At 32.2% G+C, this 24,206-nt stretch overlaps 3 protein-coding genes across 5 annotated transcripts in view; 2 read left to right on the top strand and 1 right to left on the bottom strand.

The window, feature by feature from the left end:
• The window catches only part of LOC126771079 (uncharacterized), a 92,470-nt gene extending 78,676 nt beyond the window's left edge, over nucleotides 1-13,794 (bottom strand). For 2 of the 3 annotated variants that reach the window (XR_007669512.1, XM_050490814.1), the window contains exon 1: nucleotides 13,592-13,790. Coding sequence is in view for 2 of the 3 variants with exons in the window: in XM_050490814.1 (XP_050346771.1) it covers nucleotides 13,592-13,695 (104 nt within the window). In the remaining variant the exon portion in view is untranslated. Of the gene's footprint in view, nucleotides 1-13,591 lie in introns of all 3 variants that reach the window. The other variant, XM_050490783.1, reaches the window with a different exon arrangement.
• Nucleotides 13,795-15,879: 2,085 nt separating this feature from the next.
• Nucleotides 15,880-17,587, top strand: LOC126781244 (uncharacterized). Its single transcript, XM_050506140.1, has 2 exons — nucleotides 15,880-16,074; nucleotides 17,138-17,587. Exons 1-2 carry the CDS (start codon nucleotides 15,880-15,882, stop codon nucleotides 17,585-17,587), a joined length of 645 nt encoding a protein of 214 aa, XP_050362097.1.
• Nucleotides 17,588-20,343: 2,756 nt separating this feature from the next.
• On the top strand, nucleotides 20,344-22,398 carry LOC126771374 (uncharacterized). Its single transcript, XM_050491241.1, has 2 exons — nucleotides 20,344-20,894; nucleotides 21,653-22,398. The coding sequence occupies exons 1-2, from the start codon at nucleotides 20,517-20,519 to the stop codon at nucleotides 22,202-22,204; spliced, it is 930 nt and encodes a 309-aa protein (XP_050347198.1). The 5' UTR covers nucleotides 20,344-20,516; the 3' UTR covers nucleotides 22,205-22,398.
• The last annotated feature ends 1,808 nt before the right edge of the window (nucleotides 22,399-24,206 follow it).

Genomic DNA, 24,206 nt, shown 5'->3' with positions numbered 1-24,206 from the left:
TGTTACTTGACTTACTCAATGGCGGATTTACATATTTCCAGGGCTATAATATAATTTTTGTCGCCTTTCACCTCTACAATTGCCAGTACCTATATGGCTAGTTTGTTTTTATAAATCAGCAATTTAGTTTAAATTTCACAAAAATATTTTATATATTTTGAATGTACAATGAAAGCAAAACAGGAAAAATTGTCACAAGACTTGAAGACTTTCTAGAGGGCATCAGAATTCCGTTTTACAAACCTAGTAAAAAATGTTCTCTAAATTAGTCAGATCCCTTCAAATCTACCACTCAAGGCTTACACAGCCTGCCTGTAAATCCACCACTTACACTTTTTTTTTAACCTACAGTTTAAAAAAAATTTTTTTTTTCTAAAATCGACAATCATGCCTGACTAATGTACCTAACTTGTAAATCCACAGTAATTCACTTCGCCTCCGGTTTCGTCTGATTTCCGTTAGAAAAACTGTACAATGAACAATTCAATTATCGAATCATTGAAGATTTTTTACGGCGAGACAATGTTTAAACGCATTCAATATGCTTTACAAATTTGATGTTAGGCTCCTATTTTTTTATTTGAAACATCGATTTTGATAACAAGCGTTTAACACTCGGTTTCCGTAGTTGTAACGGAAATTCTAAAAATACTAACGATATATAATACTTCTGTTGGATTAAATTAATTAAGACATATTGAATTATTGACTTATTATGACGTTAATCAGCGGGAATGCCGGTACTAAGGGGATGACTTATTGGCTTACTTCTTTATTATATTTATTATTGATTGGCTTCAGATTCTGGTTTCAATCCCAGATCGAGCCAATAAAAAATTCGTGGGGTTTTTCTGTTAATTGGGTAATGACCTTTTAACCTTGGGAAGCACGTAAAGCCGTTGTTTCTGCAACTGATCTCCGTCAGGTCGTGTCGTATTCAACTGTTATATTTTCTACGCAGCTTTTTGGAGATTGACCGCCGTGATAAGACATTATTACATTATTATGGTAGGGCTTTACTGGTGGTAGGGCTTACTGGTGGTAGGGCTTTGTGCAAGCTCGTCTGGGTAGGTACCATCCACTCTTCAGATATTCTACCGCAAAACAACAATACTTGATATTGTTGTGTTCCGGTTTGAAGGGTGAGTGAGCCAGTGTAATTACAGGCACAAGGGACATAAAATCTTAGTTCCCAAGGTGGTTTATAATTCATCTCGTGCTCGGCATTGAAAGAAATACCTGTATGTGGCGGATGAAATTCGCCATATATGTATCCACAGACCCGCAATGCAGCAGTGTGGTAGTATATGCTCGAAGCCTTCTTCTAAAATAAAGAGGAGGCGGAACGAATGAGGAAAAATTGACAGGGTTTTTTTACTTCTATATGTTGTTAACGTTTATCTGTGGACTTGAGGTGTAAAAAATACATTGTCATTGTCATGGGGCGACCTTTGATTTTCATTATCGAGCCCATCGCAAATTCAATATCAATATTAATCGTTATGTTAATTGTATTTTTTCTTATATTTCAAATTTATTCATATTACATATTCAGTTTGTGTTATTTTTGGTCATAAATATTTCAATTTTCGCTAAATGAACATATCCCATTTTTCTCTTTGATTTATTTAATTCTGAACGTGGGACTTAAAAAAATTTAATTTAAATATTTTTAAATCTCAACTTGATTATTTAAATTTTTCGTGCAACTTAAAATTTTATTCTAATATGTTTGGTTTTTGCATTGCGACTTAAGCCTTTCTATCAGTCTCAAATCTAATTTAAGTATAAACTGTTTCCGGCTTATGTACGCAAAAAGAGGTCTTGGTGTAATGTCAAGTTAGAATCGGTGTTATCTATGTATAAATAGACAGAGACAAAACATTTCTGATCGTTCATTTCTCCTAAACAAAAGGATATAATTTTTTTTTGCTTTAGTGTAATCAATAAAAAATGGAAATAAAAGAAAAAAAATGTCGTAACATGCAAATTAACCCTACTTTCTTGTTGAATTAGGTGGGCAGACTGGCAAGTGGACTGGTAAGTGGTAAGAAATATTATCCACCCTTACATTGCGAATGCACCAATTTACTTTACTGTATTTACAAAGAAATTTAAATTAGAGATAGCTTACCCTGACTCAACACATAGACTATTTAACAATTAGACCCCCACCCGTCATACTTCACACCCATACCCGCAGGCGAAGCTAGTTTAATAGATTTGTGTTCTTAAAATTTTCGCTTAGCGAAAACTATTTATTAAAATGCCTCGGATTAGTTATAGTCTGACGCAAAATATTCTGGCAATGTTACGTATAAATTAGAAGACATACATGCAGTATATTTAGTTGAATTGGTCAAGGTTTAACAAATTTCGTAACTTCTCCGAGTAGATTGATAAGTTGATCAACTTCAACGTATCGTCAATCTAGATGGATTGACGATAGGTCGATTGATTGATAGGTCGAAGTATATGTGTATACCTCTATACACCTGTGTATCTCTGTGTTACCTTGGAATTAAGAACTAAGATTTCCAGAAATTGTGTTTTGTTCAACATCAAAAATAGATTTGTGAACATTATGACATTATTATTTGTCGTCTGATATGATAAACAAATGTTATGTACACATTGTTTTCGAAACTAACAATTAGACAAAATATGATTACATACTCTTTGCATCGAGAGTCGGTACCTTTTTTTGTAAACTCATTGTATGTTAATAAACGTCATTTATTACGTCAAAAGTATATAATCTTATTTAAATAAATCGCAATTACTTTGTTATTATTAGTATTGAAAATCTTGACTGACACCGCTGTATCCAAAGCGATAAAAAAGAAAATAAAAAACGTAATTAAAATTTATTTCAATTATGTTCATTAACATCGCATACAAGGACGCACCGGAGCTGTCGACTGTGAGGCGAAGTTCTTCCGAAATAGATCTCTCAGTTGAGAAATTATTGTTAGTCAATCCAAACTGTCCGGTTCGAATAATGCTCGAATATATACGAAAGAAGTGTCGGCTTGGAGTTTTCACACAGTTCGACTTGTGTGATGAAAATGGTATTTTAAAAGGTCTTTTTAGCATGCCCACTTATGTGTACGCAACGGGTCAATTTGAACACAAGAAAACATACTACGTTATTGTAATTAAGCAGGTAATTATGACAAATATTTTTAGTAAAAAATGCTTTGTGTCTACTAGAAAGTCTATGTTACATTATGTATGGATATAAGGTTACTAGTTAGTATGGATGTTTTGTATATATGGAATACATATCCCTGAACTTTACAAGACGTAAACATTTTCGTAAAATACTCACACTACTTGTTGACACAAATATTTCTTGCCAGTATACGATTATGATGTCGATGATATAATGCATGGAGATCTAATTAGATGATGATGTTCTCTTGGCTTATTTTAATCACAGTAATCTTTGTCAAAAGATTAGCCAACAGCGCAGGATATATTGAAATGCATAACTGTTTGCGCAAATACGAGAGTTCTATCTATTATTTTACTCTCATAATAATATTGGACGGCAAATCCGCTAGACCAAAAAGTGGTCCTTACCTACTTTCCGATGCAATTATAAACACTGTCCTTCATAACACCTTCCAAACTCCGAGCCACCTTTTTATTGGCCCGTCCCGGGCATTGAACCCAGAATCTCAAGTTCTACACCCTTATAAGTTAGCCGCTTAACCAGAGAGGCAGTTCCAATATCTCGAACGGATTTAAGCGACGAGTTTAAATGTAAAAGTGAAAACGATTCTAAAATATCTGTGTTTGTTAATAAATAACCGACTAGAACTGATTTGAACTGGTATTGTCAGTGGGTGGCATTTAACACGAAGTATAAACCTGTCTGGCTAAATGCCGCCCGTTCACAAATTATTATTGACGCATTCAGGTACAGGGGTAATTGACCCAGTGTTATTTAAATCACTACGTACAAATAAATAGAAAAAGGAACAATTTAAATACAAAGACAGGTATTTCTACCAAATAGCGTGCTATCTATAATACCAGAGTTTTAAGGGTCATCATCGCAATCTCAAAAGATGAGATATTTATTTAAAATTATCGGCAAAGTTAAATAATTATTTATGTTGACCTAGATGTATCGTGCCTTATCAGTTATGCACTATTTGCTCGATAATATTCAACCAGTGGACCTCAAATTATTGCGAATTCTGCACGCAATGTTTACCAACATGTATCTATTATTGTTATAATTACCATTCGACAAGTTTGAAGCAAATATTTAAAAGTATTACAGCTGCTGCTATCCATACAAATCTTTTATTATTATATTATTTATACATTTGCGTTTATTTATAGGTTTCTCAGCGAATTATTATTCGTCAAATTAAAAGCAAATAAAAACCTCCAGAAAACACATACTCTACATATTATCAAAACATAATTTATGTATATACACATTAAATCGAAGTTTATTTTTAGTCGAATTTTCATTGGCTTAATTAATGTATATAAATCTTCTTCAAACGATGAAGGAGAACTTCACGAGGAATACAGTGTGGAGCTCAACAGCTCATACTGGAGCAACATTGGAGTATGATGCCTTTTCTTATACGTTGCTCGTAATTTCATGTTTTATTCAACAGGATGTTGACAAAAGATTATCCGTGCTGCCTCAAATTAATCATGAAAATAAAATCTACTTGGATCTAAAAACGAAACTGCAGAAATATCTAAAGTAGTAAAGTAACAGCCTGTAAATGTCCCACTGCTGGGCTAAGGCCTCCTCTCCCTATTTGAGGAGAAGGTTTGGAGCTTATTCTGAAATATCTAGCTGTGGGTGATATCACCCCTGTGTCCTCGCCACCCGTGGGACCGAATCCACCTTCCGATAGAGTTAGCCCACCAATAAACAAATCACCCGCAATTAAACAGAGTGGAAAGAAAAAGTGAAACATTAACAATATATTATATACGGAAATATATGATTAATATGTATGAAAATATAATATATAATACAAATATATATGCGAAGTTATATCTATGTATACATATAACTAGATTTTATCTTTTACTTATTCGTTTCCCTTCGTGAAATCGAGCAAATCAGTGATAAAATACCAAAATTAAATCTTAAGAAACAAACTTGATATATAATGTCATGTAATGATTATTGATAAATTGTATAAAACGGACGTTGAAATGCTATTTTAATGCGTATAGTAACAGCCTATGAATGTCGCAATACTGGGCAAAGCCCTTCCCCTTTTTTAAGAAGGTTTGGAGCTTATTCCACCACGCTGCTTAAATGCAAGTTGTTGTAATACATGAAATGCGTATATCCTTAGTAAAATTAATGGGTCTAGTAATGAAGGGACTATTTCGACGTATACATTTCAGCTATATTATATATTTCTAAATAGAAAATATTTTTCTAGTTGCCTTAGTTTTTGTAATTTTCTTTGTCGACAAAAGGGTTATCAGCTAAAGTTAAAGCATGCTTTAAAAATACGTCAATTCAGAGAAATATCTCAATTTAAATGTTTATTTAACAGGTCTACCATACGGATTAGAATGTTAAAATGAAAACTGTTTTAATTATAGCAATGTATGTGACACAAGTTTTTGCTCTCGATATAGTCGCAGGGCCCTCTTTGCAGGCGTTTTATTAACGCACACAATATAAAATACTCTCTAATTCCATGATTCCTAATCTATTTTAATATTTATTTATTTTAATTTTTATTATATGGTATTAATTAAAGTTATTATTAGAATAAGTGTTTATTTTATAATAACTGGAGTATAAAACTACTGAATAACAATGAACATTATTATAAAATTGCTTAACAAGTTGATTTTTGAGGTTTTTTTTGCGTTTTAAATGTTTTATTTCCTTATACTTATTTATGGTATATGTGTATTACTTCTTGACTTTTCCTTGAATAATATTGACATAATATAACATATTTAACATGTTTTTATTTTTTGTGATACAAGCGTAAGCTTATTAATAAATATAGTAAAAATAATTCTAGTTACATTTACCTAGTCTTCATAGGCGTCTAGGTCTTAAAACGTGATGGGCATATAAATAAGGTTAGGTCATAAATATTGAACCACAGGACGCAACGCACGTGTCCCGGAAAGCGGATGTCCTGTGGACCGAGGGATATAAAAACGTTGCCCATTGTCACGCGCTTAGTGATTATTGTTACCAGTGGATTAAATTTTAACACACCTTTTTCAGCAAATGGTGTCTTTGAGATGTACGTTCTTGGCTTAGAGCAAATAAAAAGGTTTTATTAGCGTGTTGCAGTTGGATTTATTTCTGACTAGTAACTTGTTATAAGTTTTCTTAGTTATAATATTAAAGTATTTTTTACCATTTTGCATTAGTCCTATACAGTAATGGATTTATCAGCTGGTTGTAGACTAACAGCTTTGCACGAGATAGATTTTAAGCGTTTATACACGTCAGGTGGCACGAACTCACCTTGGTGGTAGAGCTTTGTTGTAATATCGACTACATAAGTACCATCCACTCATCAACTGTATTTTCCGTCTCTTTACCGCCCGTTTACCTTCGTCCTTCTATAGAGTTAATCAAAAACTAACATACCAAAAGATCTCTGTGCAAAATTCCGATGTTTCGTTGATATAAATATTGGAACAGCTTTCTGACGTTTTTGCATTTTCTTTGTTTGCTTGGAATCATTTTATGGAATTTAGAAATAATATTATCAATAATAAATTATGATGGTACGTGTAGTTAATGATCAAAGCCTGCTGTCATGTTTAATCTATCTGGTCATATTTATCTCTCAGGAACTAACAGATTGCTTCGTATTTGTCCGCGCTTAGTAAATATTTTCGACAACATTTTATTATTATTTTCGACAATTCCTTTTCAATGGAGGATGCCTAGGTCTAGTTATGGGTCATATACAGTCTGGTTCTTTTTTACAGTAAGCTGTAGGCTTTTTCTTTCGAGATGATAAAAAATAAGATGTAATATTCAACAATCAGATGTATATGAATACCACGATACAATAATATACATATGTATGATAATAATCAGTGAGCATCATTTATATCATTTTTGTATTGTAAATATATTAAAATAAAGTTCTGGTTAAATTGTATGATTAAATATTTTCTAACTACTATATTTTATCAAAAGACGACATGCCGTAGAAAATTGAAAACGGTATTGTGTAATGGCAGTAAAAAGAAAAAGACATCTTTTGGTGCGCAGTTGCTGTTACAACGGAACAATACGATTGACTTTTACTTGGGCGCTGACTGCAAATTCTACAGCATAATTACAATGCACTGATGCCAATGGTGGGATTTACATGAAACGTGTCACGATCGTACACATACATCACAATCGTGTTTAAATTAAAAGCGATCTTTTTACAATAAATAAGATCTCGGCTAAGTCACAGAGTTGATTGTTTAAGTTACACAAGCGAATTATTTGTATAATAATATACTAGTACTTCGAGCATTATAGCTAATGCGATCTTTTCTTTAAATTTACTTTAGTATCGTTGCATGCGTTATAGCGATAGCAAAGTTTTTTATTATTTCATTTACGATACACAATCTTATTATTATATCACAAAATAAGAATAAACTATGGAGTGTTTTATTGCGAGATATAAAACTCATCAAGACGAATCAATAAGGGTCCTAATGCGCATCGGGACAATTTTTGTTTCCGCCGGGTCGGGCCGAGAGAAGTTATTGGGATTTTCTGGTTTACGTTAAATTCATCTTTCAATACCAGAGATGAATATCGAATAGTGCCACAGTTATATCAACCAACTTGCAATGGAGCAGCGAATCAGAATAACGTCCAAAAACTTATATAAAAAAAAAGACCTTTACCAAACAGTGGGTCATTTTAGGGTTAGTGTTCTATGTATGGGTAAGTACGTATTAACTAATGCAAAACTATGTGAATCTATTGTTTTGTTGCGTTACGCCAACGATAACAGTTTTGACAACGGGGCAGCGGACCATGACTGACCGCCAAAAGTCGACCGCGATGATAATTCATCTGGTATAATGAAAGTTGCAACATGTATATACGGCATTAATATTTATTATAATGTTCGTAATCATTATTCGTACTCCGCAGTTGATTGATCAATTATATTAGTTAAACGAATAATGTACTATCGATTTATCTACTGGACACATAATTAAAAAACAATAGATTTTTATTTTGTATGTTGTAGTATTCTAACCCGTAATATAAATAATAATAATTGCACACAAAAAATACGATATTTTACTTTTAAAATATTTTTTTGTTTATAGTTATAGTTTATGACGATAAATATTAATAATTAGTTTAACCTTTTTGGTGAGCAATCATTATCTTTTGCAGTAAAACCGATATTAATGATAAGATTAAACTCAAGGGTCTTTTATTATATTAATATAAACTCATCTCACATAATATATACAAGAGATTCATATATATTTAATGAACGTATAAACAAATTTAGTATCACATTAATTACTATAAATAACTTTAGCTTTCTTGAAATTTTCATTTTATGTTATGGTATTTTTCTATGATATACCTACAATATAAAAAAAACGTACCTACCAACTAATGTTAAATGGTTTTCAATGTGATAATCCTCCTTAACACAACACTACTAATAAAACAAAACACACACAAAAACAGTTTTACATCAAAAGCAGATTAAAAATCATTAGAACTATTTTGTATCGAAATGTGACAACAGACACAACAGCGGCCAGTGTTTTGAATCGAGTATTGGCGCGAACTGACTGTCATCGCGTCACAGCCGGCGATATGGCTCATGCATTCCTAATTTAAAATTCTCCCTTTATCAGGGATCAATGATGGTAACCAGTGTATACAGGTGACTAATTCGATTTATTCAATATGAACTCCGTACCGTATATTTTATTTATGAAACTATAGTTTTTGAGTAACTGCTATCTGTAATAAATTCTCTTGTAGAGCGATTTTAACAATAAAATCCAAATTAAAATGTACACTTGAAATATTATAAGCTCTTATAAATGCTTAATATCGTTACTTGTAATTTTAATAATGAAATTCAATTACAATAAGTATAATTATTATATATGTATTTTGTGTATTTGGGAGAAGCGGGCCTAACGATTTGGACCAAATTCTGTGTTTAAGTAAGGTTTTACTTTTAAAGTGTAGCTTTAGTTTTTATTTATATTTCATGAAAAAAACAATTTATCATAAAAAAAAATTATTAGAGCCGAATGAAGCTCTGCCGCCAGGTTATTTAAATAAAACACAAGGTTATATAAAAATACAACAATAATTAATTAAAAATGCTTTTTTCTAAAGAACCCATTTAACATATGCGTAAATTTCTCTAGCGACGCGGTGTAGCGTGAAATGCAGCCAATATGTTCTCGATGAATAAAAAAGTAACAGTATTCGTCGTAATTATTTACATTTTCACATATATATGTATATAATAATATTTTATTTAACTTTATTGTACAACAAATATTTAAGTCGCACAAATAAGCGGGCTTGTTTCTACATTTTTTAATATTTTACCATGGCAGGTGGCCCTGCTGGATAACAATACTTAATACCGATGTGTTCCGGTCGAATGGGGGAGGGAGCTAGGGTAACTTCTTAGGGTAATTAATGGTATAAATTTTTTATCTTGCATCACTATCTATAGCAAAGATACCATTGAATATGAGTAGAATTTAATTTTCAATCCTTACGTATATAAAGTGTATTTTATTTATTTATTTTTTTGTAGAAAAGGAAGGCGGACGACCAAATGGGCCACCTGATGGTAAGGGATCACCAACGCCTATAGACATTGGCATTGTAAGAAATGTTGACCATTGCTTACATCGCCAATGCGCCATCAACCTTGAGAACTAAGATGTTATGTCCCTTGTGCCTGTAATTACACTGGCTCACTCACCCCTCAAACCGGAATACGACAATAACAAGTACTGCTGTTTTGCAGTAGAATATCTGTTAAGTGGGTGGTACCTACCCAGACGAGCTTGCACAAAGCTCTACCACCAGTGTTTGGAAAGGGTGTTAGATATAGAAGTAACCTATGTCCTTGCTTGGGGTTCAAGTTTGCTTCATAACAAATTTCATCAAAATCGCTTTAGTGTTTTATCCGTGAAAGTTACAGACAGAGTTACTTCGCATTTATAATATTAGTAAAGATTTTACCACTTGGGAAGTACTTTTTGTTGTATGTATATTACACATGAGTTAATGACAATAAAAAACTATCAGAATTGACTGTCAATCAGCGAAAATATCGCATAACTTACGAACGAAATAAAATTATCATTCCATATACAACCAATATACTTTAAGTAACCCGCCTGTTGGCATCCCACAGTTGGGAAAATATCTATTCCGCTCTTAAGAAAAAGTTTATCAAGGTTAAATATTAATACTTAGTATAGTTATGAATGCAAAAGTTTTTGAGTTCAAATGTACTGTACTGAGTACTTACTATGCTACTAAATGGATTATAATGATTTCTTTATCGAAATCGATTAATTCGTAGACAAAGTTTAAAGGAGCAGGACCGTTTTTTTAATTTCTAAAAAAATAATATAAATATATCTATTGAATAGAATTAATATACTATACATCCACTCATTTATAGGAACTCTGTACTAAGCAAATATCAACGAACGCCTCTAGTAAATTAATATCTATATATATGAAACAAATAGTTTTTCACCGTTAAACTTTAGCGATTAAGTCGTAGTGAATTGATAGATTATAAAGTCTGTCTATCTTTTTCAATAATTGGGATTTCAAACAACCAAACTCTTTAGTATTATTATACCTCTCAATCCGATACTTTGATAAAGCGTCGCAACGTGCGTGCGCGTATAGCCCCTTACAGCTAAACCCATTTCGACCCGTAGGCGTCCCAAGGACGTGCTAGACTCCCAGTCTACCCAGTCGATGGACTCACCGCTACAAACATACATCTGTTAGGGAACACAAACAACACACACCGACCCCGCCGGTGGGTTCGACGACCCTTGTTCGTTACGTCCAGTCGACGCTTAGGCGTATGGCGGCGTTTAAATTGCACGTCTTTCATCCCCCTGACTTCAACGGTATCCTAAGCTGAGGCCTCTCAGGAGGCACCCTTAGGACGTCCGTTCCCCTTAAGCCCCTTATGTGGGCTCCTAACATCCGGCTTGAGTTCAACTCGCCCTTCCCGCCCGGTGACGCTGTAGAGGCCACTAGGGCCAACAGCAATACACATTTCGAAAAAAAGCAAATTACAAGAATTATTCATTATATTTTTGCTTTTTATTTCAATATTCCAGATAAATTTTCTAGAAAGTGATGATCTCACAAACTTTGCGTGGCAATTGAGTAATATTTTTGATTCGCGTTAAATTGGCGTGCAGTATTATCAAACCGGGTAACATAGATTATTAAATATTGACAAAACTATTTCACATTTTTATTATACAAAGCATTGTGCCGTCAGTAAAATTGTTTGTTTGTTTTTTTTGTTTTTTTTGGTCCTGCAACCACTGTCCGACCTCATACACGAACTTTTGACTCTTCATTTTACATGATTAAATTTAATTTAAAGCTACCGCCAGCTATAAGCTACCTATAAGAATCAGCATGAATCTTAGAAGTTAAGTAGGTACTTATTTTCATCAATCATATACAAATGATAATCATGTTTATTATGTGGTGGAGCTTTGTGCTAGCTCGTCTGGGTAGGTACCACCAACTCATCAGATATACTACCGCAAAATAGCAATACTTGGTACTTGGTGTGTTCCGGTTTGAAGGGTGAGTGAGCCAGTGTAATTATAGGCACAAGGGACATAACATCTCAGTTCCCAAGGTCGGTGGCGCATTGGTGATGTAAGCGATGGTTGACATTTCTTACAATGTTAATGTCTAAGGGCGTTGGTGATCACTTACCATCAGGTGGCCCATATGCTCGTCTACCTTCCTATTCTATAAAAAATATGTCTTGTATGAAAAACAACGTATGCTATGTCCAAGCTCTTAATTTAATTATTTTTAAATGTAAAATGTAATAACAATCTACAGGTCATATCACCATATTACATATTTCATGCGAAACTAATTTGCATAATCATTATCGTTTTGCTTATTTCCATATTTCAAGTACTTTGTAATAACAGGTAACAAACTATATTTATTATTTATTAAAGCCAATACTTTTAACGCATTAATTGTTTGAGATCACATTCAAGCTTTTCTTATAAATATAAATAGTTTAATGGTTTACTGTCCAACTAGCAATGTAAAGTCGTAGGTTCGATCCTCACCCGTTAGGTTATTGCCGTATCCACTCGTAACTACAAGCTGCACGCTTAATAGGAGATAAATAAAAATATTTGTAATTTATTACAAAACGGAATTGCTAGTAATTTTTTTAATCGTGATTTATACAAGTCGTGACTTGTGATAATTCGATCCAGCGGATTTACAGTATTGTGTGTATAAATTGTTAAGCTATAAAGTAAGTCTTAGGACAGACCGTCTATGTTCCACTAGGATTATTTGTTATAGAGATATAGGGAGCCGGATTAATGAATGTACATGGTAATTTAATATGTGTCTTCTATGTATTTATTAATTTACCTTCCAAAATTTGCACATCTTAAACACTCGATGGTGTCAGAACTGTTTTGAACCGGCGACTTTCAGTTTCATAATTGCGGTTAAATTATTCGACCGTGGCGGCTAAGCTAAGGCTGTATAAATTGCAACTGATCTGCCATCTATGATCCATTTAATGTACTCTTACTAGTGTCGACAGGTCGCTTTGGAATGACCTGAGAGCTTTAAGAGTTACTCGATAGATGGCGTTAGAGCAAATAAATTAATAATGTATAAGTCGCAGAAAACTAGTTAAAATATGAAAAAACTATATTATCATTATATTATTTGACTTTGTTGTATTTATTTTTAATACATAGTTTTCGTGAAAAGTTGTAGGTATTAATGTATTGTAATTACTATTACATTAAGATAAGTTGGAATTAACGCAAAATAAATGGAAGAGGAATTTATTTAAAAGAAGAGATTCAATTTTTAATTGATAAATTTATTAATTATAAAGAGAGTTAGTATAGTACGAAAAAATGTAATCAATTTCTCTAAGCACATGACGATTAAATACCGCGTGTCAAATTACTTTTGGAGATGTGAGAATAAGAAAGTTGGTGTTAGTATTCAGATGAAATAACCGATATGGTCTAACGAATAGATCGCTTCGTAAGGGACTCAGGGCTGGAAACGTATTCCAAGCTTATTTAAATAATTCAAATTTAGATGAATACATCTAATGTAATTTTGAAGTTGTATTCTTTTTACTCAAAAAAAAAATTTTACACAAAAAATATATTTTTTTGTTGTAAATAGTTAAAATGAAAGTAAAAATTTATGAACGATGTTATGCCGGGCAAAGGCCTCCTCTCCACGCCGCTTTTCAAAAATGTTAATATAAAAATTATTTCTTTAAAGTTTTAATGTAGTGCAAATAAAACTTACCTCGGCCGTGACATCCCATTAGCAAAGAGGTAACAAACTCCGGACACGATCCCAGCGAGCAGCCCCAGGCTAACCCCGGCGGACAAGGACAGCGTGTCTGGCATTTCTCTTACACTGTTTAATGTCACTTTCAAACTTTTTATCACTGACACAATGAACGTCTCATAATGACGGTACAAAATTTATCCAAATTAACTTTGCGTGACTTAGCTGGTTAGCTTTTCAAAATGTATTTAATATGTACCAGTATTCATGAGATATTTACGTGATATTGTATGTAAATTCTATAACGGCTTATATAATTCACTAGAGTTGAAATTTTAAATATATATATATATATATACCCCCTTTACAAAATAAATAGTTTAGGAACTACTTCTTAATTTTATTTTTTATCCTTTGGATATATATAATAGCAAAGCCTTTATTTATGGGTACGAATATATATATATATATATATATATATATATATATATATATAGTTAAAATTTATTTATAAAACAACTATAAATAAACAAATATTAACATATTCATAAAAGTTAATAACAATACGTGACAATACGGTGCAAATATGTACATTAGAGGGAAGTCTGTCGAAATTTAGCGCCAAATGCCTTCGGAATTATAAATAAATTGTGAACATTTAATTTTGATATAAATATAAAGACAGGTACATTAAACATATATAGAATTACAGGCACAGGGGACAAAACATCTTAGGTCCCAAGGTTGGTGGCGCATTGGCGATATAAGTAATTATTAACATTTCTTACAGTCCCAATGTCAAATATGCTCGTCCGCCTACCTTACTATAAAAAAATAGAAGATAAATTGTTCAAATACAATAATGTCAGAATGTGATCAATTATTCAGTTGCATTTTTTTCGTTTAATAGATGAATGTTGCACGGAAATAATTAATACTATCGAAAACATACTTACAACAATCGATATCGATTTAAAAAGGCAATAGCTGCGTAAAATTACAACAGACTAATTTCGAATAAGATTCCACACCAAAAAGGTTTTATATTACAATGCAAAATTGCATAAAATAGCATAAAGCTTAACTTTTCACAGACTAAACAATGTAAGATAAGGTTGTCCCATCACAATAAGTAATGGGGCAAGAGCCCTGGGACATTCCCAGGCACACCGGACCGAGATAAGACGTAATGTTCAGGTTAAAGATATAGACCCAAACACGTTACTTAACTATATGCTACCTACGCATTATAATTGTTTATTACTTGTTATTAAAGGTGTAAATATATTTATTATTTGTTATTACATAGGTACTTATGTTTTCTGTTTACTTAGTGTTTGAATTTTATTATATTTTTTTCGATAGGATGTTTTAAGAGGAACATTTTCTATTATAGTAATTTAACACATCTATTAATATTTTAATGATATTTATCACATTTCTTATGTATTTTTAAATAATATTTGTTATGCCGTATATATACCTTATTCATAAGTTTACCAATTTAAGTCTTAAATACTTAAAAATCTCAAACTATTTGTTGTATTATTATTATCAACAACTCCAATTCAACAATTTGTAACGTAGCCAATTATTATTTGGTGGAAAACGATTTTACTGCAATTGATGGTAAGTGGTAACCGTTGCCTAATCTCCTTAGGTATGAGTGTTTTATTTTTTATCTAACAGTTAGTAGTTTTTATTTTAAAGTAGGCCTTAGATATAATACTTAAAAACATTACTTATATAAAAATGAAAAAAAAAACCGTTTCAAAAAGGAATTCATTGTTGGACAATTTACATACACAGACGAAATCGCAGTTAGACAAGTTCTTATAATGATTACATTCAGTATTGCTCGTTTATACCTACCGTGTGTATACAAGCCAATGTCAGTCGATCAACTGCTATCAACTGCTAAAAATAGAAAGCAGTACGAGCCGTCCAATCAAATTGAAGCAACAAAAATCGATTCAATAAAGTTCCCCCCACTTCTGTTGAAACCGGTCTCTCGTTGAATCGACACGTCGGAATGTTCGGACGTGTTTCGGGTAGTCGAATTCAATGATTTATTAATTCTACGCCTCCACCGAGTACTCGGTACGTTTCTGATTGATTCGTTTTGTTTCGGACGCAATATGTCAGCGAAAAAGTCAATAAAGTGGTCTGATAATATCATGTCACGCTTCTTGGAACTATATCAGCAATATGATTGTTTATGGAACAACAATACGGAGGAGTATAAAAATAGGGATGCCCGAGAGGCGGCTATACAAAAAATCATTAACAAGTTGAATTTGAAAATGACTGAAGCTGACATTAAGAATAAAATTAAAAGTATCCGCACCATGTATAGGAGGGAATTACTTTTAATCATTAAATCTAAGAAGAGTGGTGCTGCACCCGACGATGTTTATAAGCCGAGACTGAATTGGTTTAATCAAGCGGATTCGTTTTTGAGGGCCGTAACAGTTGCAAGAGAAAGCATATCAAGTTCAGTAAGTATTATATTTGGAATTAAAATAACAATACAATATTATTTTAAAATTAATTACAAATTTAAAATTAATTTTAGTTTAAGCCCTTTTAATATTTGAAGAACGTCAAAATTATTTGTAAGTCGGGTTGTATATAGTTTTCATTTTGAAATATAGCTAATTATGTAAAGATATGTTTATGTTAACAGTACCAGCATTTCAAAATAATATCCTGAATCTGGAACCCTAAATACGATTAACATTATAGACACCAGATCGAGATTTTCGAAACACGATAATGAAACGTCCGTAACGTTCTAATAATAATTATAATATTTTAAAGAAACATCAATATAGCTTATCACCTTAAATCGGTTTTTACCATTACACGAGTGAGGTTAGAAGTGAATTCTATTATAGAAAAACATTGCCAAAAAGAGTACAGGTTATTTGCCTGCGACGGGTTAAAGTTGAGGACATAACATTGTTTTAGCGTCTAGCGAATTCTATCTCAAACAAAAATACTTTTTATTAAGCTATTATATATATTAGGGATATCATAAATCTAGAAATGTAAAATCGATCGATTGTGAGTTCAAAAAGCTGAGATGGCCTAGTGGTTAGAACGCGTGAATCTTAACCGATGATCGTGGGTTCAAAACCGGGTAAGCACCACTGAATTTTCATGTGCTTAATTTGTGATTAAAATTCATCTTGTGCTTGACGGTGAAGGAAAACATCGTGAGGAAACCTGCATGTGTCTAATTTCATTGAAATTATGTCACATGTGTATTCTACCAACCCGCATTGGAGCAGCGTGGTGGAATAAGCTCTAAAACCTTCTCCTCAAAAAGGGAGAGGAGGCCTTAGCCCAGCAGTGGGACATTAACAGGCTGTTACTGTGAGTTCATATAATTGTTATGTTTGAATAATTGGGGTTTTTTCTTAAATAATAGTTATACTAATATAAAATAGTTATAACAATACTTAGTAATGTTGTTATGATGTAGAATATGGGTAGTACTTAACCAGACGAGCTTGCACAAAGCCCTACCACCAAGTACAGCGTATTATTTTTTTACAGGATATCAACGAAATTGCTGGGGGAGACGTTGAATCAACTATCGAGGCGACATCGCCAATTTCAGAATCAATTGATACAAGTGAATTTGTTCGACCCAGCACCTCTCAAGCACCAGCACCACAAGTATTTCAAGCATCATTTCGCAAACGCAAAAAAGACGTTATCAACGAGAGAATCCATAAGTTACATAAAATATCCAGTTCCAAGGATCAGGAATTAGACGAATTCGATTATTTCGGAAAATTTGTCACTGCACAGCTACGAAAAATGCCTGAATATGACGCCATATTGTGCCAGGAAGAAATGCACGGTATTATGAGGAAGTATAGGATACGTTTGCTTTCTGGATCTTTAAATAGTTCACCTTCCGTGTCTGAATCAGAGCATAGTGAAACGACTACACATTCTCCAGCACCTCCTCAAATATATATAAAAAATGAAATAGAATAGAACGTGAAAGAAATTGACTGAAAAATGGGTCCAGCGGCTCAGAGGATATTATAGAAAGACCACATACTTCTCTAACAATAGTAACTCGAAAGCCCCAGGTGATATATTATAGTATTAAAAATTTAATATTTATTAAGAAACTTTATTGTATATGTTACGAAAGAATATGTGTCCTACTAATAAAAATCGTACTAATTAAATATTAAAGTTACAAGTTAAAAAAAGCATTTGTTACCGGTTATCTATATAATATCGTAACCGTACTGTAACATTCTGTGAATGTCCCACTGCTGGGCTAAAGGCCTCCTTTCCTTTTTTGAGGAGAAGGTTTTGAGCTAATTCCACCACGCTGCTCCAAAGCGGGTTGGTGGAATACACATGTGGCAGAATTTCACCTCACCTATATAATAACACTAATCTAACTAATGGATTTCCTGCATTATGATAAGTAATAGTTTAGGGACGGACATAGCCCATATTGTATAGTATGTTTCTTTTCATATATTTTACGTCAACGCTGCTAAGGTTGTAAGATATAAAGGAAGAAATTTTATTTATATTTGTATATGGAGAAATAGTAACAGTCTGTTCATGTCCAACTGCTGGGCTAAGGCCTCCTCGGTATTTGACGAGAAGGTTTGGAGCTTATTCCACCACCCTGCTCCAATGCGAATACACATGTGGCATACTTTCAATGATACATGCAGGTTTCCTCACGATGTTTTCCTTCACAGTCAAGCAAGATGAATTATAAATACAAATTAAGCACATGAAAATTCAGTGGTGCTTGCCTGCGTTAAAACCCACGATCATCGGTTAAGATTCACGCGTTCTATCCACTAGGTCATTTCGGCTATATGAAGAAATAAGAATAGAAATGATAATAAGTTTAGTCAAAGTTAACATTGTTATATTTAATGAAGTTGTTATAAATAAAGGATATCATTCGTTCAATTTACTTGTGTAAATTGTTGATTTATCCACAATGAACAACGTATCGTTTTATTAAATGTCATGTCATGTCTTGTTATGCTAAAATTTTCGTGTATTATATACGTATGTATATTTTTTTTATTTAATATAAGTATGTCTACTTATTTAACTGGCAAATAGACCTGAAGGTAAGTGGTCACCGCCACCCATATTTTATAGATACATTAGAGCTGTATAAATATTACATCGTATATTCTTATAACCAACCTTTTTTTATAGTGTAGGTAGGCGGACAAGCATATAGACCACCTGATGGTAAGTGGTCACCAACGCCTTTAGACATTGGCATTGTAGGAAATGTTAACCATCGCTTACATTGCCAATGCGCCACCAACCTTGGCGACTAAGATTTTATGTCCCTTGTGCCTGCTGTTACACTGGCCCACTCACCCTTTATGCCGGAACGCAACAATACTAAACTGCTGCTAATTAGCGGTAAAAAATTTGATGATTGGGTGGTACATACCCAGACGGGCTTGCCCAATGCCCTACCACATAAAAAAAAATATGCTCGTGGCAAGGGTTCGGGAGCAATGGCAAATTCACCTCGTTTAAATTAAACAAACCATATATAGCTATGCTTTAATATATATATTTATCATGAAATCAATAAATTTATTTGTTCAAAAGCATGGGAACCGAATTTGATGTTTTTAAATCATACATTAGAATTATTTTTTGGATAAGTATATTACAGTCAATAGTCTTTATACAATACACGTATTATACAATAATAGAATTATATTTCCTATTCAGTTCAGCCGACGATAGCTATTTCCAAAAAAAATAAAGGTACCATCAAAAAATTGGTATAAAAATATTTCGTTAAGTAGGTACTTTTGTTTAAGATTAAAATATTATAAAAATATGTGTATATTCTATCCGTGTTATCGTTTTATTTTCATTAAAAAAATAAAAGCGAAAAAAATGTAATACCTAAGTATTTATAGCAATTAGTGACGTTATATAACGATGACAAATCTAAAATTATAATCACCTCGCTGTGAAAGTCGATTGTGTGTGGTATTGTTTCTTAAAACATTGAAGTAAAACTCAAATAAGTATCAAAATATAATACATGTAATAAATTAATTTAAAAAAAAAAAACTTGCTATCCTTTTTTAACCCATACATTTAATAGGGATAGCAATATTTGTAATACCGTCCCAACTCGACACGTATGATAAAATATAATAAACCAAATTATGTTAAATCACCTTAAAGCGTGTTTTTACTCTCTTTAAGGTTTCCTAAAATACATTTAGTAATTTTGCGATGTTATTCTCATAATGTAAAACAAAAATATAGTTTTAAACCTGACGCATTATAATCTTCTAAATACCTACTGATACCGGGCTCATGAGGGCTGCCAACATCGTAAATTCATAATTATAATGAAACTTTTTTTGTGTATTCTCATAAACGTAAACATAATTCCCGTCGCTTATTAGCAATTGTAATATTATGAATAAAACTGAAAGTGGTTATTTAGCCTTTGATCTGATTTATAAAACTATTATTGTTTGTTGTATATCTTACATAAAACTTAATAATTGTTTGAAATTTTTATTTCAATTTTTAAAATTATTATATTATTATTGGTGTTTGTTAGAAAATTGATGACATACGCGAGCGCTCTCAAAGTTACCGAATTGTGCAGGAAGTGTAGCGTAAAGTTACACAAAAATATGTCCAATTATATACATTTAGGTAGCCCTGATTCACACGGTTCGTGTTCCCGCGCTCGAGCACGCACTGTGCGCGTCACTTGCACGTGAGCGAGATAGCACTACCCGTTACTTCAGTCCGTTAAAGCAGTCTGCGTCTGTGCGAGGGCGTGCGGAGACGTGCGAGTTTGCGTTAGCGTGTCGCATAACAGAAACTTCTAGAATCGAACGCGTTCCATTATTGTTTTTTTTTATATAATCTATAAACAATGACTGGACAGTCGAGCAATGTTAACATGGAATGGAAAACCGATACGATATTCCAATTCTTGAATCTATATCAGAAAGAACCGTCACTATGGAACACTACGTCTATGGAGCATAAGAATAAGGATGATACGTACGACGCTTGGAATAGAATTAAACAGCAATTAGGTGATAGAAATATACCAATTAAAGAAATTAAGAGGAAGAGAGACAATCTAATGTCTACGTACAGAAGGCTGAGAGGTAAAGTCGAGAAATCACGATTGACAGGCGGAGAAGAGGAAATATACAAACCGGACTGGCCGTTCTATAACTTTATGGCGACGTTTCTTGACGATATGTACAATCCGAGAAAATTGCCGTGTCCGGACGCGAGTATTGTAAGTGGTACTATATTAATATTTGTATACTAAAAGCAATAATATTATCACATTAAAATGTATATTTCTGTTTTATTTCTTTTATATAAATAAAATTACATTTATTATATTAATACGTGAACAATGAAAATTGTAGTAAGTTATTGTTGCCGATTTCAACCGAAATACATAAAAAGTACGTTATATTTTTGACCATTTAGGTTTTTTTTAATGGAGAGGAATTAAACATGTAGTTTGAAATGTTTATATAACGCTTTGCATATTTTATATAGCAAAATTAGACCAAAGACGATACTAGTTCATTTAAATACTAGGTTATAATACAGTTACAAATTGAGTTAAACGTAAATAAAATAAAATTATGTTCATATATTTCAAAGATAATAAAAGTTACATTTTACTGTCAATTTTATTTCAAATGTCGTTACTCAATCGATATATAATAAACAAAACTCGAAATTCACCACAGAAATCGGTCGTGAAATGTCCGAAAATGTTATGCGACATTGACCATAATAATCATAACATATCAAAAATACACGCATCAAAATAGTATATCATATTATATACCATAAGTCGTTTGTCAACATTTCACGGGCAAGTAATGAAGTGAGTTCTTACAGAATATTGTTACTGAATCTCGATACAATTGCGCATATTAGACAATAAAGTAATAATTAATTATTTGTATGCACCAATACCGGTCCACTTGTCGATCACGTATTAAACATTATAATAAAAATTTGTAATTATTTCAGTCCTCCGTATCAACATTTATCAAAGAAGACTCTAACTCAGAATGTAATGAAGAAGAATATTTTAAAAAAGAAACAATACCAGCAACGAAAACACCTAAACGAAGAAAGATTCAAAGTTCTGATCATAATAAACAATCGAGCGAAGGTAGCGAATGCTTAAAACGAAATAAAAAATTAGATCCGGATTTAGAAGAATGCACACTTTACACCCAATTGTTATGCAAAAAGCTAAAAACATTAAAGGAGAATACGCGAGAGATAGCGATGCTGGAAATAGATAGATATATTTTCAATTTAAAACAACAAGAAAAATCAAACTTGGTTCTAGTTCCGCCAACGTTAATGCCCGTTGAAGGACAATATTCGCCACGATATCACCTGTCACCACGTTCTGAGTATTCGTCAGTATCACAGCAGTCACCAGAATACAAGCCGGAGTTCTCTATTAATTTGTCACCATATCCTATTAATTCTTCTCATCAACCATCAGAGGAGCAGTCCAATGAATCGCAACCAACGTCAGGTTCAGAAAACTCTCAGATGCCATCGTGACATTAACGGGAATTACGACTTGAATACACAAAAACACTTCTTACCTCAAAGTATTTTACAAGCTTTAATTAACCTCACTCGTATGATTTATGGGTAAAATTCTGCAAATGACTTTTGTATGGGTAACTGAAATTTAAAACTTCTTTGAAAGCAACAACGGTAACAATACAATCTAGTACTAAATATTTTTTAAACGATTAAAATTCAGAGAAGCTTACTATCAAGATTATTTCGGTACCAAACCACTTATATTAAGATTATTGATAATAATCAATAAATAAGTGTAACGTTTCAATGAATATTGAATAAGGATTTTGAATTAGAAGATTATTTTCGAAAATACATCAATACTTCTATTTTTATAAGTTAATTACGTATACCTATTTCTTATTATTATTATTCACTTAGGAAAATGTCATAAAATTCCCTAAATAATGGTGAAAAATATATATAAAGTTTTATATTTTTATAATATACATAAGATAAGTCTCACGTAACACATGAATAAAAAAAACTCTGTAACATTTTGTCTTAAACTTAGCAGGTCGCTTAGAAACCAGAATTAAAATATTATAAGAAAATGTTACTCATGTTTTATTCATAATTAAACGCAAGAAATAATTATATGATGTAAGTATTATTACGAGTAAAATGTTGATTAAAAATACATATTAAGACAATGAAGCAAGTCCATTGTGCTACTTTCCAAACATTGTTTTGTATACAATATATGTATTTATATAGTATAAATGTAGCTTAGGGAGCAATTAGTTAAATAATGCTGCGTCTTCTTCTTTCGAATCTCAGATCAACAATTATAGAAAGAGAGAAATCAGTGTTTAACTAAACATTTAAACGACGTTTATAATAAGTAAGGTTCTTAGTATAGTACCTACAGCTACAAGTAACATTAAATTAAAGTTATCTAATATTTCTTAATATTATGTCATAAGTCAAATTGATTTTAACAATTTTTGTTCGACAAAATAGGTAACAAAAAGTCATTCACATTAAAAATTACAACGCGCGTAATCGGTATTATTTGCGTTAGGTACGTTCCACTTAATCGTTACATATAAAAACGTTATCCTAAAATTTGAAATTTTACTGCCAAAAAATACAATATCTAGAAAAAAAAAAATCTTATTCTACCTTTTGTTCCCTACATAAGATCTTTAATTAGATAACATAATATTTTACATAATTCAACAAATTATAAACACAACAGTGTGTAAAAGGGCCTCTATTAACGATGCCTAGCGCTAGAGTTATGTGTCATAGCATTATCGTACTAAAAACCAAACACATAAGATCCTTTTTGTCAAATGTGTGTAGAATGATAAGAACAGCTAATATTGACAGTATACACTACGCGTTGCGAAGCGTAAATATATGTTTCGTAACGAGGAATTCAGATAGACATCGTAAAGTAGGATTTAGGCTTAGTCTCGACAGGGTCGTAAAAGGAAAAAATGTTTTCTCTTTAACTTACGAGCAGCCATAACGTCATGTCGGTTTTCGTGACATTTTGAACGAGATCTATGGGAGATTGTATAAATGATTTATAATCGTATCAGAATGTTACTATATTTTTAATCTATTTTTTTAAATCTTCGTCTTATTTTTTTTTACAAACTAAAATAAGAATCTGACTTAAACTGACGTTCCAATGACATTTGCGAGAACGTAGACTTAGGGTTACATACAGTACAGTTAATAAAATCTTCTTACTTTCAAGGAACATATCAAGGCTTATTAACGAGTTTTGTCTGATGGCATGAGAAATCTAAAATTGTGTCCATATTTTCAAAATGAACTGAGTATAATAATTAATAACCACGCGATAAGATTTTTGTCGGACTATATGTATTTGTAATTATTATGTCCACATGTTATCCATAAACATAAGAATAAGACAAAAGATAAGCTATTTTTTTTAAATCTTTTTTTTCATATATTATGGTGAAATTAAATTTTGTTAGATGTTTAAGGTGTTTTTAAA

The sequence above is a fragment of the Nymphalis io genome, chromosome 1 (assembly GCF_905147045.1).
Source record: "Nymphalis io chromosome 1, ilAglIoxx1.1, whole genome shotgun sequence".
NCBI classification, from domain to species: domain Eukaryota; kingdom Metazoa; phylum Arthropoda; class Insecta; order Lepidoptera; family Nymphalidae; genus Nymphalis; species Nymphalis io.
This window is presented reverse-complemented; position numbering and strand designations above follow the sequence as displayed.

Coding starts and splice junctions, on each gene's coding strand:
- LOC126781244 (XM_050506140.1), top strand. CDS start 15,880: ATGACTGAAGCTGACATTAAGAATAAAATTAAAAGTATCCGCACCATG. Junction 16,075..17,137: donor GAGAAAGCATATCAAGTTCA/GTAAGTATTATA, acceptor ATTTTTTTACAG/GATATCAACGAAATTGCTGG.
- LOC126771374 (XM_050491241.1), top strand. CDS start 20,517: ATGACTGGACAGTCGAGCAATGTTAACATGGAATGGAAAACCGATACG. Junction 20,895..21,652: donor CGTGTCCGGACGCGAGTATT/GTAAGTGGTACT, acceptor TAATTATTTCAG/TCCTCCGTATCAACATTTAT.